At 41.3% G+C, this 19,368-nt stretch overlaps 2 protein-coding genes across 2 annotated transcripts; both read left to right on the top strand.

Annotated features, from left to right (window-relative positions):
• Window positions 1–31: 31 nt before the first annotated feature.
• On the top strand, window positions 32–9,683 carry LOC118414130 (poly [ADP-ribose] polymerase tankyrase-2-like; the record flags this gene model as incomplete). The annotated part of the gene is given in 8 exon segments (XM_035817934.1): window positions 32–86; window positions 1,064–1,167; window positions 1,703–1,777; window positions 2,235–2,340; window positions 3,559–3,636; window positions 4,342–4,450; window positions 5,653–5,809; window positions 6,763–9,683. Coding segments are annotated over 8 exon segments (762 nt in total), but the record flags the coding sequence as incomplete, so codon positions are not given.
• Window positions 9,684–15,415: 5,732 nt separating this feature from the next.
• LOC118414086 (protein phosphatase 1 regulatory subunit 3B-like) lies at window positions 15,416–18,151 on the top strand. Its single transcript, XM_035817854.1, has one exon. The coding sequence runs from the start codon at window positions 15,725–15,727 to the stop codon at window positions 16,661–16,663; it is 939 nt and encodes a 312-aa protein (XP_035673747.1). The 5' UTR covers window positions 15,416–15,724; the 3' UTR covers window positions 16,664–18,151.
• Window positions 18,152–19,368: the final 1,217 nt, after the last annotated feature.

Below are 19,368 nucleotides of genomic sequence, written 5' to 3'. Positions count from 1 at the left end.
AGGGGGCGGAGAGAATACTGGGGGGAACAGGTACGGACACAGACACAAACTCATCAAGGGGGCGGAGAGAATACTGGGGGGAACAGGTACGGACACAGACACAAACTCATCAAGGGGGCGGAGAGAATACTGGGGGGAACAGGTATGGACACACAAACTCATCAAGGGGGCAGAGAGAATACTGGGGGGAACAGGTACGGACACACACACACAAACTCATCAAGGGGGCGGAGAGAATACTGGGGGGAACAGGTACGGACACAGACACAAACTCATCAAGGGGGCGGAGAGAATACTGGGGGGAACAGGTATGGACACACAAACTCATCAAGGGGGCGGAGAGAATACTGGGGGGAACAGGTACGGACACAGACACAAACTCATCAAGGGGCGGAGAGAATACTGGGGGGAACAGGTACGGACACACAAACTCATCAAGGGGGCGGAGAGAATACTGGGGGGAACAGGTACGGACACACAAACTCATCAAGGGGGCGGAGAGAATACTGGGGGGAACAGGTACGGACACAGACACAAACTCATCAAGGGGGTGGAGAGAATACTGGGGGGAACAGGTACGGACACAGACACAAACTCATCAAGGGGGCGGAGAGAATACTGGGGGGAACAGGTACTGACACACAAACTCATCAAGGGGGCGGAGAGAATACTGGGGGGAACAGGTACGGACACAGACACAAACTCATCAAGGGGGTGGAGAGAATACTGGGGGGAACAGGTACGGACACAGACACACACTCATCAAGGGGGCGGAGAGAATACTGGGGGGAACAGGTACGGACACACAAACTCATCAAGGGGGCGGAGAGAATACTGGGGGGAACAGGTACGGACACAGACACACAAACTCATCAAGGGGTCGGAGAGAATACTGGGGGGAACAGGTACATTCTAATCTCATTGCTTGTCACCGGGATTTTTTCACTGGATTTTTTCTCAGAAGCACTATTTCCTGCATTTTGAGGGCCTAATTTAACTGTTAATGTTAGTGTTTTGTGATTGTTGTGTCTGACAGCTATATATCTGTTGTTGTTTATTCCAGGTACGACGTTAAATCCGTACCTCACCCCTGCCCTGGGGAGTCATGGTACGATCCTGACCGACCTAAGTCCAGATGACAAGGAGTACCAGTCAGTGGAGGAAGAGGTAAGAGTCCTCTCTTTCTTGCATCTGCAAAAAGAAGTACTCTGGTTTATTAAGACATGATATCTTAGTGTTGAAAGAAAGTTTAGCATTGTTACTATAAAACCACTGTGAATAATATTTCTGCATTTTGTATTATAATTTATATATTATATATGTTTGTGGATGGACAGCATAACCCTGGAAGGCCTGAATGGATTGTATTGATATTTGGTATTCTGTCCATTGAAATGATTATACTATGCAAATGAAGTCCAAAGTTGCATGATTAATCATAATTTAATGAGAAGATACTATAATTCCATAGTGGTAAATGACAGGAATTTCATGCTTGGGCATTTGGCAGTCAAGTTAAGGTGAACATTGATTGAAATAAATTATGCAAATGAAATGAGGGCCTGATTTGCATGATGAATGAGAAACACTCACTTTATTAGTCACAAAGGCAAAAACCATTGAGTGAAAGTATAAGGTTGTGGAACTCGTGTTATGTTGTTAGTTTGGAGAGCCCCTTAGTAAATTTACATCATTGCTGCAGGTCCAGAGTACCATTCGTCAGCACAGAGACCAGGGTCAAGCTGGGGGTATCTTCAACAGGTATAATGTCATCAAGGTAGGTTTTATCTCCTCTCCTTACTATGCATCTAGTACTGCCAGTTATGTTGTGTGATCCTAGGAGTCAAGTCTATCCTTTTTTGAATTGGGGCAATTTTACAGGCCATGGTTGTCCCATTTGTCCTGGGCAAGTGACAAAAATGTGAAAAGTGAGAATGCTGATCGGGCAATCCCATTTTTCCATGAGTGAGATTTTGATATATTGATACTTTTCACAGTCGTGACATCCAGCATTGGTCAAAACAGATAAATAGAGCCAACGATAAAAGTATTCCATTGCTAGAAGTGAGGATGACATTTCAAAAATGTCATATAAATTTTGGGCAAGTGAAACATTGGTTCGGGAAAATAAATTTTTTATAGGACAAGTGAATTTTAGGAAACTTAGTTCTACCTTGCTGACTGTTATATTTGTAGATTTATGTGATATACACAATTATATGTATTTTTTCCAGATTCAAAAGGTTAGAAACAAGAGACTGTGGGACCGGTACGTCCACAGGAGAAAAGAAGTGTCAGAAGAGAACCATAACCAGGCCAATGAGAGGATGCTGTTTCATGGTGAGGGGTTTATACAGTCATCTGTGTCACTCTGTTACGTGTGTGTACTGTAAATGCATTTAAAAGTTTGCGGGGATTTAATTTCATGGTAGCAGGAAAAATGACTTTTCGCAGTGGTTTTAATTTCGTGGTAGCACCATGCACTGTAGTCTTTTACTGCCATGGAAAAATGTTTGCGGTGGTTTTAAGTTTGTGGTGAAGTGGCCACCACGAAAACCGCGAACATTTAACCACTGGGAAAATTTCTGCATTTACAGTATACTGTAAATGCAGAAATGTTCGCGGTGGATTTAAGGTTCGCGGGTTTTTGGGGGGCCCACTTCAATGCGAATTTAAAACCACCGCGAACATTTTTCCATGGCATTAAGATACTACAGTGCATGGTGCTACCGCGAAATTAAAACCACTGCGAAAGTCCTTTTTCCGGCTACCGCGAAATTAAATCCCCGCGAACTTAAATACATTTACAGTATGCCCCTCAATCAGGGCTGTCTCCAGGACCCGTCCCTCCATCCATCCCAGGATGGAAATTTGCTTGTTGGGACGGAATATTTTTTTACCTTATCTGACCTAAAAACCGTCATGACATGAAGCTGTTGAAAATGCATTTTGACAGGCTTGAAATGACATATATATAAAAAGAAAAATCAACGACAAGGGCTCCCAAACAATAAGTGGGACATCACTCACTATCCGTTGCTTGATAAGAAAAATTCAAAGCTGGAGACAGCCCTGGCCTCAATGCACCACAGAAACCAAAATGGATTGGATTAAGCCACTGAACTAAAATAGTTTATGTTTATTTAGTTAGTAAGTTAGTTTTACCACATTTGTGGAAGGGTTAACATAACAGGTGACTGTCACCTTTTCAAGATGTCAACCCGAAGACCAGACTGTAAGTGTGGTGAGTTCTTTAACATGGTTGAGGTGTGGCTGCCCCAAACACGGGACCTCCATTTAACGTCCTATCTAGGACGGCCCTAACTGAAGCTAGGTACTCATTTACACCTGAGTGAAGTGAGTGCAAAGTACCTTTCCCAAGGGCACAACATGGGGCACATCAGCGGTTTTGAACCCACTATTTCAGGGGCTTGGGCCAAACTTAGCGATTGCGCCACACAATACCACTCGTCATATATTTATGAGTTTGGTTACCGCACTGTTTATTTTGTACTGAGTTTGTCTAAAACTGACTAGATGAATCTATCTGACTTACAGGTTCACCCTTCATAAATGCAATCATCAACAAAGGCTTTGATGAGAGACACGCCTACATCGGCGGCATGTTTGGGGCAGGTAAGACAGTAATAAATTACTTCACCATTTCTGTATCCTTTTAGTCCAACTCTATGAAACAAAAATACATATAGAATAATGAGACTCTTTTTACACAACCACTGCTTTATTTACACCAAGGTTTTGGTGACCGTCTGTCACCTTCTTCAGGGCAATTCTGACAGGTTCACATTGTACTGCAGAAATATGTGTTGCAGCAGATGTGAAGGGAATGCATTCTTGAGAAATAGACAAACTTGTTGCTCGGTCTTTTAAGTCTTTTTATTTATCTAATTAACAACTGCTATATTTGCGTATATTAGAATTCTACACTCCGTTACATTTGGGTCAGCACTGTAAATGTCGCAAACAATCACTGTATATGTGTAACTACTTTGTGACCGTATCTGTAAGCAGCGACACCTAGCGCTGCAGTACAATGTGAACCACTCAGAATTGCCCTGAGGAAGGTGATAGACCGTCACCAACAAGGCAGTGGAAATATTGCAGCAGTTGTGTAAAAAGAATCTCTTTATTCAGTGACGTACCAACCTGATGAAACTGTACAGTTAGAGATACATATAACAGCTTTTTGTTACTTGCCAGATATTATAAGTGTTCTATCCAGTGTCTCAAAGAAATGGTCAGCTTTATTGTACACATGTACATGGAGATACACATGAATTTGATTATTTATTACATTTCATTGATTTTGTGTCTTTCTAGGTATCTACTTTGCAGAGAACTCATCCAAGAGTAACCAGTATGTGTATGGGATTGGTGGAGGCACAGGCTGCCCTATTCACAAGGACCGGTCCTGTTACATCTGTCAGAGGTCAGTTACTGGAGCACAACATGAAGTAATTGCTAGGACCTGCAGTACTACTTTTGGTAGATAGATGGCATTACTGTACTGTACCATTTATGAAAGTGTTGAAAAGGCTTGAAAAAGCTGTACAGTAAAACCAGCCTATCCACAAGGACCGGTCCTGTTACATCTGTCAGAGGTCAGTTACTGAAGCACAGCATGAAGTAATTACGAGGACCTGCAGTACTGCTTATGGCAGATAGATGGCGTTACTCGACAGTCCCATTTATGAAAGTGCTGAAAAGGCATGAAAATGCTGTACAGTCAATCCTGCCTATCCACAAGGACTGGTCCTTTTACATCTGTCAGAGGTCAGTTACTGAAGCACAGCATGAAGTAATTACGAGGACCTGCAGTACTACTCATGGTAGATAGATGGCATTACTCTATAGTGCCATTTATGAAAGTGTTGAAAAGGCATGAAAATGCTGTACAGTCAATCCTGCCTATCCACAAGGACTGGTCCTTTTACATCTGTCAGAGGTCAGTTACTGAAGCACAGCATGAAGTAATTACGAGGACCTGCAGTACTGCTTATGGCAGATAGATGGCATTACTCGATAGTACCATTTATGAAAGTGTTGAAAAGGTTTCATAATGTTGTTCAGTCTAACCTGCCTAACCAGCTGGCCAAGACACACCGCTTTTTCTCCATTCCAAAAATTTTCCTGATATAGGCACGCATTTAAGCGGTTTGCGCAAGCCATTTTCTAGTTTATGACGGTGCAATGCAGTTTCCTTCTTTACATGGAACCGTAACAAAATCTGCTAACAAGTGCTCTTACTGGCAGTGCATTACTAGTACTAGAATAGGAAACTTATCACAGAGATAAATTTTTTCTGCACCACTCTGAATTTAGGAAGTGTGGATCATACTAAAATTGTTGAGGAACCGTTGCAATTTTTTCTTTTATACTTAGTAGATGGTAACAGTCAATGCAGCTAATAACAATCCATCAATGCCCCTACATCATGAGACATTTGTGTTTAAAACCCTGTACATGTGCAGGTTTGGTGCATGTAGACACCCAGGATACCTGCACAGCTCCAATTTTACCTGCACTAACCTGCATATGCAGGCGGTGTTTTGGCCCTGCTCTTTTCCTAATACCACAAAATGAAATCTCAGGGAATATGAATGAACTTACAACATTGTCCCTATGTTCCAGACAAATGCTATTCTGCAGAGTGACGTTGGGTAAGGCATTCCTACAGTTCAGTGCAATGAAGATGGCCCACGCACCGCCGGGTCACCACTCCGTCATCGGCAGGCCCAGCGTGGGGGGGCTCAACTTCGCCGAGTACGTCATCTACAGGGGAGAACAGGTCAGTGTTTTCCTGACTTGTTGGGAATGATAAAACGTAGTGTTCTAGCCAGCCTATAATTTTTGTCCGTCCTCTGGATTTTTAATGGAAATCCTATTGAAGGCGCAACGATCCTAAGGGTTCCAGGAGTATGCTCCCCAGGAGAAATTTGAGGTCTAGACCCTCTGCATGAAATGCTATTTCCTCTATTTTGAGGGGTAAATTTTGCTGGTAGACTCAGCTTGGTTCAATTAGAATCTTTACATGCCGATTTTTCTCTGTCACAGAGGACGGAATGGGCAAAATTTTTGTCCGTCCCCAGCAGCAAAATTCTGTCAAAGGACGCTAGCTAGAACCTTGATATAAGTATAACGTAATCCGAAATTGCCAGCAGGGCTGTCTCCTGTCTCTTTCTTTTCCCATCAATTATTTGGGAGACATTGTTGTTGGTTTTCTATAGCATATTTAGGCTATAGAATATTTTCTATAGCATATTTAGGCAGAGCAGAGATTTAGTCATATAGATAATACTTCCTGGTATCAGTGTGTGATAACTGTGACAGGACCTTGTTGCCTGATCACTCAAATTGTTCTATGTGCATTTGGGGAGTTTTTGCTACAAATGTATCCTCTGGGGTTTTTGTTCATTTTTATTTATCACAGACAGAATGGTGACAATAGTTGCAGTGCCATTTTCCTGGTAAAATGTTGTCTTTTCTGCACAGTGGCTTGTGAAAAATGCCCCAAAATATCTTTTTTTTTACCAGAAATAGCATTGCCACAGAAAATATTTAATGAGCCTGTCAATCAGTGGCAATTTACCCCTATCCACCAGAAATATTGAATTGTCAAAAAATCATACTTGTGAGAAGTGCCAGTGCCTTTCTGAGAAAGTCAGATTGGCCCCAAATGGTATTAAAAAAAGTGAGACTATAATAATTACAGTATCTGATGACTGTTTTTTGTCCTTTCAGGCTTTTCCTGAATACCTGATCACCTACCAGATCGTGAAACCCGAGGCCCCCGCTGCACCCAGCCCCGACCAGAAGTAACCCTAGAACTGCAACACACCTGCATATGCCATGTTTGCACTCATGTGACCCACAGAAGTGTCGGCCATGTTGGATGGTTAAACCTGGAACTTCTGTTGTAGTTACACCTTGTTATTTTGAAGTCAAATCTTTGCTGTGGTAACATTCGCCACGTCTGTTCTGGACTGGTACATACATACATGTTTACTATGGTATCCTGCAAACTTCTTCTTGTGTCCCAGGGGCTTCCATAGAATGATCCAGGCACGCTTTGTGTGTACTGCTGTTAGAAATTTGGATAACAGATTTGAAATTGGTATTCTTTGAATTTTGTGGACACCAAATATTCTCACCATCTGGCACATGTTGCAGTGAAAGACGATTACCCCAGCGGCAGAGAGCTTCATCTAGCTACGTACCACATTTTAAAAATCGTGTTATGCATATCTGAATTTTGTGCTTATGGGGGTTTATGTTGCAGTAGTAGATCTCTTTAGATTTCCTGTTTTCAATATGGTGGTCTTAGGCCCAATCTAGACACAGTTTTTACCGATATCTCCACAGATGTCGGGAGGGATCTGGAACGTTGGCTGCGGGACACCAGTGGGCTTGCAGTCATAAACAGCTATATAATCTAATGAGCCGGCGTTATATGCTAACGAGCCCTCCCGAAGTCGGGACGCATCTACACGCACGCGGAAGTTGTCGGGGACCCCTACTAAGCTATAGGGGACCCCTGCTAAGCTATCAGGCGAATACTCTGGACCTTTTGGGAGAAATTCTGCCGATATCTTTTTGGCGATATTGCAGTTCCATCTAGACGCTGAAAAAAAGCTGTCAGCGAAAGGTTGTCGGCTCGTAGATATCGTGAAAAACTGTGTCTAGATTGGGCCCCATACCTCAGTGGCAAATTTTTCTGCAGTATTGTCAATTTTTTATGGATTATGGTATTTGGTTGTTCCATAATTGTGGGATGTGTGCAAGTATTTACACTTGAAAGTTGCAGATATGTGGTTACAAAATCATGCAATGTTTTATATTCTTTCTAAACAGTATTTTCATAAGCATACCGGTACATGTAGTTGTTTAAGGGTACTAGTATATTTCAGAAAATGGTGATGACGATATTTTGTGAAAGGGGTGATACATTTCATTGCAGCACTGGAACAGTGTATTTCACAACTTTTTGGAGAACATGATTTCACTGATTCAACCATACCCATATATTTAGTTGGATCTTGAAAAAAAAAACATTTAGAGAAGTCAAGATGACAATAGAGGGCTGGGAAAAATTGCATCAGATTCTGACCATATTCACCCCTTAAACTGTTTGTACCAAGAAACAAAGTCTCAACTGTCATGTTGGCCTTCAAGATCTAAAATCAACAGATAAAATTGGTGTGGCTTTCAAAGGTTAAAACATATTATTCACACAAGTTCAGTATAAGGTATGGATTGAATGATGCAACACTGTGTACTAGTTACTTGTTGTAGAATTCAAATATTGTGTGTACTTAAATGTTGCATATCCAGCTGAAAACTGAAATCTTTAATGTGAAATGATATAATCCATTTGTATTCGGCACCAATCCATCCATGAACCCTTGAATTCAGCTTTCTCGTTAATCATCTTAAATTTTCAAGATATTTGACTGAATCTCCCAACCATGGGCTCTCTCCAGTGACGACCGTTCTGTCCTTAGACAGAAGTTTGCTCATCCAGACAGAAAATATTTTAACCATTTAAGATTTCATGGTTTTAAGAGCCTGCGCAATGAAACACATGGTGTGACTTTATTGTGAAAAGTAACCCCAGTTTTTGCATCTTTTTTCTTCACTTTTCTGGAGATCGTTGATAAATTGTTCATGCATATATATGTCCCTCGTTTCAGACCAATGATGTAAGATGGTTAATGCAATCACAATAATGGTGTTATGATTCTTTGACCAATAAATTTGTTGCCTATATTGTTCGTTTACACTTATAAAATCTCATTGTTTTCTACGCTTTCACTGTGGTTTCTGCTTGGTCTCAGTATAATCTCAAATCAGAACGAATCGGTCGGATTATATTTTGTTGGTATGTTGCGACCTTTCCAGGTTTCTTAACTTTGAATACATATATTGTGTGTGCAAAAAAAATGAGAAACGTTTCAGAGTGCTATTTTACGTATCTGTATCTAAGTAGCCGGTATAACTGCCCTTCGGCGTAACACACCAGCTGTGTATACTTAATAAGCCTTAGGGTGACCGTGACTGGAAGATATTTCATCATTCAAGGTTCAAAGCACACCACTGTTGCATCAGATATTTTTCCTTGACATTTGATATTAAAATATTAACAATTCGTGTCAGGACGTTACATGTCGCTACTGTGGAAACTTAATGTTGTTTTCAAACTATTACAATGTACAATGTAAATGCTTATAGAAAAGTTCAGGGGTGTGAAGACTACAAAAGAAGAAGAGTTGTTGAATAACAACAATTATATTTGGTCACTTTCCAACGTGTTGACAGAAGATTGTTCTTAGATTGAGGGACCTTACCTCATGTCGGCTAAAACTACAGATTGTGGTATATGAAAATAATTCAGTTTGCCATAAGGTACATGTACTAGGTGAAGTGACACTTGGAGAAGGAAAAGAAAAGTTTTACAGAAGTTGTTTTGTGAACAGGCTTGTTACCAGGCTTTTTGAGCTTCAGGGGAAAAAAGCTTGAATATTCTGGTGTTAGAGGCCAGCCATGCCTGTAGCCATTGGTATACAGATGAACTATTTTAATGTTTATGTTGTTGTCTCTTCTGTTACAGAAGTGTATAGAGTGGACATGGAAATATAACATCCTAATAAACATTGTAGCTGGGAGCTTCTGAGTGTTTGTTTTTGTTAATGCTAGTTCACCTTTATCCGCAGGGTAACCTATATCCGTTGCTTTAAAAAAACGGGTATTTAGGGGTATCATGTCGAAGGACGATAGTTTCAAACTACAATAGTTTGAACATATTACAACTTGAAACCACTGTCCGTCAACATGATACACCTTCATACCTTGTGGATAAACACAACAAATAAAGGTTACCATGCGGGTAAAGGTGAACTAGCGTTACCTCCATGAAAAGGTGGAGGTACTGTTTTTGGCATGAGTATGTGTGATTGTGTCTGTTCATATCTTTCAAGGAACAAAATAATGATGGATTTAAATACTTTTACCTAGGTGCACTGGGGTTGAGATGTACACAATAAGATGCAAATTAGACATACTTATTATGACTTGGTTTGTATAATTGATGAGGAAAAGCTGTAATTCCTTAATTTGTGTTCCATAATATGACTTTGACGTAACACTAGGTCATCTTTATCCAAAGAGTAACCTATATACATCTGTTTGAAAAAACGGTACCTAGCGGCAAAGGGATATCATGTTGATGGATGGTTTCAAACTCCAATATTTTGACAATATCGCAATATGATACTACCCTCCACCGTTCGGATTTCCTCAAATACCCCGTTTTTTTTAAACAACGGAATCCGACAAAGAATAGCCAAGGGATAAAGGTGAACTAGCATTATGTAATTTATGGCTGGTGGCACATTCACAGATGCAAGTTATGCACATAAGGGCCTATTGTTCAAAAGAAGTGCAAAGGGTCATAATTCCTTAGTGGTCAAGTACACATGTATCAACAATGTTACAGTCTGACATAGCCAGACTGATATACTAGTAGGCACCATTACACTATCAACAATCGTAAGCCAAATTTGTTCATCACCAGGAGGTCCTGAATTTCAAAATCAAGAGTCTAGCTTACAGGTACTTTTCACCAGATAATCTGTGACACTTTGTGACATGTGAACATTTTTTATTAGATTTAATAAGACAGACAAGGACAAGTTTAGCCTGGAGTCCAGTCTTGTTAGCTTCAGCCTTCTCCCGAAGGTTGCTACCATGCCAACACGGCAGGGGTGCGACCTTCAGGTGCTAACAAGACTGGACTCCAGTAGCTTTCGGATGAAAAATATGATAAGAAAGGCAACAAAACACACAGAACATTAAAAAATAGTCTGGAGCATAATTTGTGTATATTACTTGGTAAAGACTTATATTTTTCATTTCTGCAAACATCTTGGCCAAGCCCGGTTTCAGAAATGGGGCCAAAACCTAACATGTGATGCCTAACAATAATGCAGAGGACACTCAGGCCCTATCAATTACTGACAAGAATGTCCTAGAAGAGCTCATAGACTCAGGTGAGTTTTTTTCCTGGTGGGTGGTGCCAGCTTTATAGACACAACTTGATATTGCCATAACTACACTCAGTCTTGGGTCTGAAGTAACGTTAAATGTGATGTTTGCAGAATAACGCAAACACACCAACCCATTTTGAGATCAGGACTTTGTAGCAACAAGGAGGCTAGAATAAGATTTAACCTCCTTAGTAGCAACAACCAATCGGGCTGTGAGGTCTGACCTATCAATAGCCAATGACCTGTGAGTACACTTGTCTACACGTGGGCTCCCTGGGGAGTTGACTTTTGGCATCAGTAACATTACAGTTTAACAACACACCTACACCTGACAATACGCAATAAACATAGTATCCTCCTATTTCTTTAAAGGACCCCATTTATTTTTGCAATTCAGGATTCACTCAGACTTTGGCAAAATCTGGCTCAGCCAACATGGCCTAACACGGACCATCCTATTCCTAGCCAGAAACTCCTGGGCGCAGCTCAGTAAAGTCATCAGAGGTTACTGTGTCATAGTTTATTAAAATGTGCATCCTTCTTCATTCAAAACTGCAGAAAATGGTCAAACACAGCGACTCAGCTTCATGTAATGTCACATTCTTATTTTCTGAGCCCTGAAATTCTACCAACACTGGAATTTCTTTGGTCTGCATGTATTCTCCAAGCAGATCCTATGGTGGCATAAGATAGTGCATTATTGTACTTTTGTCATGAAGTTAGCTGACTGAGGAGCAAATTGAACTCCTTAGCTGCATGGCTACACTTTAAAAAAAAAAAATGGCCAACTTTATGATACTATCTTATGTAGGAACTGCTTGGAGATTAGTAGTCTGCCAGGAGAATTCTTACCAAACGACCCTGGAATGGCAAACAATGAACATTGCTGAAGTTGCATAAGCCTGCAGACATAGGTCAGGGTGACCCAGCCATGTGTGAGATTGTGAATGGGTGTAAAGTACACGTTTGTGCACACATGGGGCTTTGTCCTCTAGTAAACTGTTACTGTAGCCTCAGATACCAGACTGTTTCCAGGGCCTGCATGGGCCAACTGAAGGTGGTATCTCACTGCACTTGGGGCACCGGTGCAGTACTGCGGGGTTTGTTCACTGCGGCACTGTTGCGTTATTTTTAGCCAAATTTTTATAATCTAGATATTGCATAATACATAAAAGTAATTAAGTATGACTTAGAAGACAACAAAATACACAAAGCGTACTAAGAAAAATCGTTCTTTATCTCTGAAATTCGTTGTGCCCTCTTTCGAAACCCTGCGCGATAAACGCTATTGTTGATTGAGATCAGGCTGGGGTCTGTAATCCAGGCTACTGCTACTGCACAAATACTTTGTTCCAATGGGTAAGAGCCATGTTTATTCTCCTTCTCCAAGCAAATTAAGGCTTCATTTGGTCGGGGTGTCGGAGGTATACTAGTTAAGTGGCAGCAATTTCTGTCTGGAGGTACTTAGCCGCCATAATGAAATCGTGGCCACGACAACACCCACCAACCAACCGAAACCTCTGCTTGGATCTAAAATTCAGATATTAAACGTTTCTGTTGTACTGTACTAGGAGAGGGGCGGGTAATCTCCAAGCAGATCCTACGGTGCCATAAGATAGTATCAAAGCTGGCCAGGGAGTGTAGCCGGCTAAGGGAGTCAAACGGACACCGGAGAAGTTCCTACGGGAAGTTTGATACTATACATAACGCACCGTGGATCTGGTTGGAGATTAAGGGGCAGGGCCATTCAAAACCCTGCTGAACTCTCCTCTCCTCTGGTGATACTGGATCATAATGTGGTTAAAAGAACCGCATTGATGTGGTTATGTTCTCAGGGAATGCATATGCCTGTGTTTCCAGTTTTCAGGCAACAAACCAAGTCACCCTATAGCTGTAGCCTGAATACCAGACCCCAGCCCGATGTCAAAAATATCTATGGGACATTAAGGTTGGGCTGGGGTCTGGTATCCAGGCTAAGGTCACCCTAGTCTGTGTAACACAAACTCCGCTGTCCAGGGCTGTAACTGGCCCCGCGAATGTTTGGCGGGCTGCTATAAGCGAGATTTAATCAGGCTAAGGTCACCCCTTCTGCTTAGTAGTCTTCACAACAAGTGTGTTGGGTTCCCTTTTTTTTTTTTATTGCTAGTTCATCTTTATCCATGGTCACCTTTATTCATTGTCCTTAAAAGCAGCACATTTAACGTTAGGAGTATCAAGTCTGCAGACAGTGTGGGGGTTTTTTTTTCAATTTTTTTTTCAAAATGTTCTGATTTGAAATGAGAGTCCATCGACTTCATATCCCTAAAAATATGTTTTTTTTCATACAAGCAATTAATGTAAGTTACCCTCGGATAAAGGCGAACCAGCGTTACATATCCAAGTTTGACGCTTTCATTAAATGGCCTTCCTATTGGGGTACAGGGCAATCTCCAGGCGGATTTACCCGGGTGCCATAAAGATAGCCCCTTGTTCTGTTTGGAGCTCCAGAAGCAAGAAAAATTCAGAAAAACATTTAAGGTTAGTAGTTACCCCTTTTTCTGAGGCAATGGATGACAGATATAACATTTAACTCCTTGTCGTAACTGCCCCGGAGAGGAGATAGGCGCCGCCAGGGGACTAAAATGCCTATAATTGATACAGCACAACATGCTGTGCCACCCCTACGGCTGATTAATGATTAAAAACTTTCGTTCGTTCGTCCCATAGCCTTAAAGGCTATGGGACGAACGAACGAACAAAAGTTTTTAGTACAGGAAATGTTACATTGAACAAGGAGCTCCTTGCATTGAATAAAACATTATCCAAGGATCTTATGTAACGTCCAAATGCTGCACCCAAGGGAATTCATAATTTTGGTTCGTTACTTGGTAAAACTATTTGGTAAGGTTTAATTATAGTAGATAAAGGCAACTTATGCAACCTCTTTTCCGAGGCTAGACTATCAATTATAAGACAGTGTTGTTGTTTTTTTCCAAATCTTACATATCATCAGTTTATCTGTAGACACAATTCATCTTAAGTAACAATCAATTGACAAATCTATAACGTTATATATACATATTTCAAGAACGAAGAACAAATGCTCCGAGAAAAAGAAGAAGGGGGCGAATCTTTCAAACCTAAGAGACACGGCTCGTTAACCACCGTGGTAAATTGACAAAAGGTTGTGACAATCTTTAACTAAGGCCACAGCAAGTAAATTTTATGGATGACATCCTCTGCAGACTGCAAAAACAGTGCGATAGGGCAAAAAAAAAACAAGATGGGTGAAAAAAAACAAGATGGCTACATTTTCAAAAATACTAGTAGGCACCATAAAGTTGTAACAAGAATTAAAGACAAAACATGGTATCGGAGCCAACAAGGCATTCATTTATAAAGCTCCTGTATTCAAAACATGTACAGGTGTGGTAAAAGTGACACTAGTGTGGTTCACCATATTGGTGTTACTTTTACAACTATCCAATAAGTTTCATTTCTACAGCTACAGCCCTGGGTACCTCGCAAGTGTCACTTCTAAAAGTACAATTATTAGGATACAACACAACATATTTGTTCATTTTGGTACTTAATCGTCAGGTTGACCATCCCTGCAGAAGAAAAAATTCTTGTTTTTTTTTCTGAAATCAGGCGAAAATTAATGCGTGCGCTGATGTCATCCATAGAATTTACTTGCTGTGGCCTAAATAAACTCAATGACATTATAAAGAAGTTCTATTATAAGCACATCATGCACCGAAAATGAGGCTCTGAGAATTTTCTTTTTAATGTCCGATTTCTGGCCACTACTGGTACAAAATGCAGTAACCAGCCTAGGGCATGTTTTCTTGTATGCAATTTGCATATTTATACAATTATCTTACAAACTATGCAGTAGAACAAACAATACAACAATGGGAGCTGTTCTTACCCCTTTTGTCTTTGCGACCCTTTGTTTCTGCATAAACGGACATTTATCTAGATTGTTGTGTTTTTTCAACGTATCTTGTCAAGCCAGGCTAACGTTAATTGTGGATCTATTGTCAACCAAAATTATCCATAATTGTGTTCAAGTTGCATCCCCTCGTGCTATATTTTGAGACTTGTGAAGGACGCAGTGTGAAACAGGTATAAAGGAGTCGGCGTTTTCAAGGTGTATTTAATTTAAATCGCCTTGGTCATCACTTGCATCATCCCATATCAGCTGTTCCGCCGACCACGTGTGAACACAAACAGGATCACCCTATCCACACATGTAAACAGCCAGTCTCTGGGGACTGTTCACGTGCCCAGTGCATGGAGCCATCCGAAATTCTCACTAGCGATTGGTCAGCCGGAGGATCATGTTATACAATCCGAGACGCTGATTGGACGACTTCCCGTGAGCACGTGAACGATTCATGACGTCTGGCTGCCGTTGGATGATGGTGCAACACGTCTGAATCACTGGCCGTTTGCTGGTTCACTTTATTACCGAGAAGCAAGGAGGACAAGCTGCTGTGTTCAGTGGTGGAGAACTACAAGAAGCCTGTTAGGAGCTCCCAGTGGAACCTGTTGAACGTCGAAACGCCTACCCTACACACCTTGGAAGGACAATAACAACGGACGGAAGAATGACGCCATTTCTGTGAACGGAATCACGGACTGTAAATTATTCCTAGAACTACGTATTTTCAAGCTCCATGCTCGCCATTAGATCACCGCTAGCAGCAATGCCGGTGGACTGCGGCTTCATGTTTTCAGCAAGCCCAAGCCCGCCTAACATCGGCTACCTGAACGCGTCCGGACTTCTAAGGGACCTCGAAAAACTCCGTCTTAGATCGCAGATGACGAAACCTCCATATTCAAAATGTCGGACGACACTTCTCACACCACTCAAACCATGCATCAACAAGGCGGAGGAAGCCAAGCATGTCGCCGCCAAGTCTCGTCAAGACGTTCGAGGAAAGACGAAGACACGGAAGAAGGTATCGTTCGCCGACACCCAAGGACTATCCCTTGTCAGTGTACGTTTGGTTGAAGACACACAGGAGCCCCCAGTGCTCAGTACAAGTCTGATCGCTGCCGTGATCGACGGGGCCCGTCCGGCGGCCGAGCAGCGCTCCAACCTGGTCTTTAACTTTGCCCAACCCGCCGCGGACTACCTGAAAATGCGGCAAAGACTAGACCTACAAAACGTCTGCCTCGAAAACGCCATCATCAAAGAAAAATCCATCATGGGGACGGTCAAAGTGAAGAACCTGGCGTTCGAGAAACACCTCGAGGTGCGGGTCACCTTCGACGGGTGGAACACTTACAAGGATATGGGGGCGTCTTACAGCAGCTCGGAAGGAAAGAACTATGACACGTTTTCCTTCGAGTTTGACGTCCCCACATATTTAAAACCACAGGACAAGATCGAGTTCTGCTTGTCCTACACGTGTGGTGGACAGACTCACTGGGACAGTAACGACGGACAGAACTACCAGATCGTGTCTGCAGAGTACAAGTCCATGCAGGAGTTATCGGCGCCGTGGTCACGACCGGATTCTCGGGGCAACACCGCCCTCATGTCCGACTACACCTCTCCAGAGTTCCCTAGCTGGGTGGCACACGCCAAGTCCGACATACCATATTACTGAACTCTAAAGTAAGGCAATCGTAAGAATAGAAATAGGAAAAAGACTCGAGACACATGTACAAAACGGAACTTGCGAAATAACGTGACCTTTGATTGACCTGTCACCAGAACTATGTCGGTGCTTCTGCAAGCTTTATAAAATGTAAGAAAGGGGGAAGATTTTTAGCAATATTCATGCCTACTACGCAGAATTGTCATGGTATTGCTGCATATTATAGTCTGATGAATGTATTCGTTGTCCCTGACAAGTCCACGTGAACTTATTTTCACGTGGGTCGTTATGACCTAGTTGTGTGCACACACAAGTGCTAGCCTGGCACCCAGGCGTTGGGTGTTCTACATAGACTGTATACACACGTGACAGCAGGTGACCACCAAAGTGTCTGTGAACCCAGTCTTGTTAACACTTGTCAAAATGTCAAGTACAGTCTACTGTTTTCAATGTGGGTTGTTTATGTCGGACTTAAAGTATTGGGAGAGAAACGCCATTGTACACATTGTGCCTAGTTGACTTAGGCATGCATCGTAAACAATACAGTTACGTTAGACAAACCAAATATGGTGTCAAACTTTGAACTTGTAACGTTAAGTTGACTTACTGGTCTTGCACCTGTAGCAAAAAGGAACAAAGATCTTTTGCTTTTATTTGAGATTTTTGAAATGCAGGAAATATACTTATGCTAGCTACAGGTCTTGCATGTATATGTTTGGCATCAATATTTTTTGGAGAAAAGGAATATCAGTGCAGTGTCATATCTTGGTTTTTCCAATTGTTGAAGCAATATTGTGTATTGGTCGAAAGATATGTCAGCGACAGTGGGACTGAAAGGACTAAAAGAGTGTGCCTAGAGATGAACAGCAATTGTTTGTGTCAGCAACTTTTGTCGACAGGTTGAAAGGGAAGGAAACGGGTGGTGTTGTCAGAAATGGTTACATGTTGCCAAACATTTTGGTTCTGTAAAAGTAGTCCGAAGATGTGTCAAAAGGAACAAATGTCATATATGTCATTGGTGACCTCAGCTGCCATAGGACATTTCCTAACAATTTTGAGGTCACAAGTTATTATGACACAACAAAGAAGTTGGTATTGAAGAATGGACAATGACAAAGTGCCAGTTTTGTTGAGGGGCCAGTTTTTGTAAATGACATCTTGTTATGTGATTTTAAAATGAATGGTGCTTGATTTTACATAATTGGGTATGTTAGGAGCATAAATGTGGTACCATGGAAGTTGTCAACTAGTCTTCCCAGTTTTACATGTACCACTATTGATCCATAGAATCTTACTGCCACAATAGTGCAATTGCGCCCATGTACAGAAAAGGAACGGGCTTAGCAAAAGGTGTCAGAGAGAAAAATGGAGATTAGTTTTGCAGAAGTTGTATGGAGGATCTCGTGCTGCTGTAGGAAAGACCTAGTGGGAAAAATGGCTCCTGTTGGAAGTCATATTTTCGAGTGATTATAATAAATCTTTGGGTATTTTCAAACATTATGTGTCTCTATTACTTTACACCATTGAAGGGAGTGAAATATATATACTGTGTATGTGTGTGTGTGCGAGCAATACCCGTTATCCGATGATATGTCCAAGTGGCAGGCAAAAAAAACAGGCATTTGGAAAAAGATATACACTTGTATCATTAATTTGATCTGCTAATTAAAGTCAGGAAGGTTGAAAAAATGACCAAACATGTCGAGTATGGAAAGCTAACAGTAAATTCTGCATTTTCTTTCATATCTTCCCTGAGGCCACACCAATTTAATTTCTTGGTTCACGGATTTTTTCATAAAAAATATGGAGCGAGAGGGCGAAATAAAAATAAAAATTGTAAAATGGTTGGGGTAAAGGTAACGGCTAATCCAAAACATAAAGAAAAAAAGTTTTCAGCTTGAAAAAAGTACCAAAACACTATTTTTGTACAGTAACAGCACCTGTACCCACACTTTAAGGAGCTTATAATATAAAGGCCAATTTGCTACACCAGAAAGTTGGTGAATGGTTTCATTAATGGTGAAAATTTGCTGAGTAGTAATTTTCATTTTTATTTTTTTTTCCAAAAAATTGGAGCGAGCGAATCCGTGAACCAAGAAATCAAATCGGTGTGGCCTGACCTTGGAATTTACATTGGCATTCTATGACATTAGTATACCTTCCGAAAATAACTTCATCAGGTCGGTAGAACCTAGGATATTGGAGATTTCTTTTTCACAACCAGGCTGTTTCTTACCTGCTGATGTTTGCGAAAACGTTCTCCCACAAAAGCGCCACCTACATCGGGTACAAATGGCGGCAAGTAGCAGAACTCCAGTTGGAAGCTCTGAGGAAGATGTCTGAAACGTCAGCAGTTTACAAACAGGCAATCTCCAATATCCTGAAAAGAAATCTCCAATATCCTGACATTAGTATATGTTTTCCAACATATGTCTTTTTAAGATGCGGCATATATCTTTTTTATATATCGTCCACATAATAAAATCAATATGGCCTTATGTGTGATCAGTATAACTCCAGATATTTGATATGTGGGTGAGGGTCAAGAAAATGTTCAAGTTTACAGTGGGCTTCCTATAGTCCTGCATTGGATTTGAGGGTTTGATACCTCATATTCTGGACATACTGTGGTAGTGAGTTTTGAGCTGTAGTTTAATCTTTGGGCAAAAGAGTGTAGGTAGCATACAGCCCAGGGGTAGCCAGCCTGAAATCAT

Source organism: Branchiostoma floridae, chromosome 4, assembly GCF_000003815.2.
Source record: "Branchiostoma floridae strain S238N-H82 chromosome 4, Bfl_VNyyK, whole genome shotgun sequence".
In the NCBI taxonomy this organism is placed as follows: domain Eukaryota; kingdom Metazoa; phylum Chordata; class Leptocardii; order Amphioxiformes; family Branchiostomatidae; genus Branchiostoma; species Branchiostoma floridae.
The sequence above is the reverse complement of the archived record's forward strand: the minus strand, read 5'-3'. Positions and strand labels throughout refer to the sequence as shown.

Bases quoted from the DNA above. Each gene is read 5' to 3' on its own strand.
- LOC118414086 (XM_035817854.1), top strand. From the start codon at position 15,725: ATGCTCGCCATTAGATCACCGCTAGCAGCAATGCCGGTGGACTGCGGC.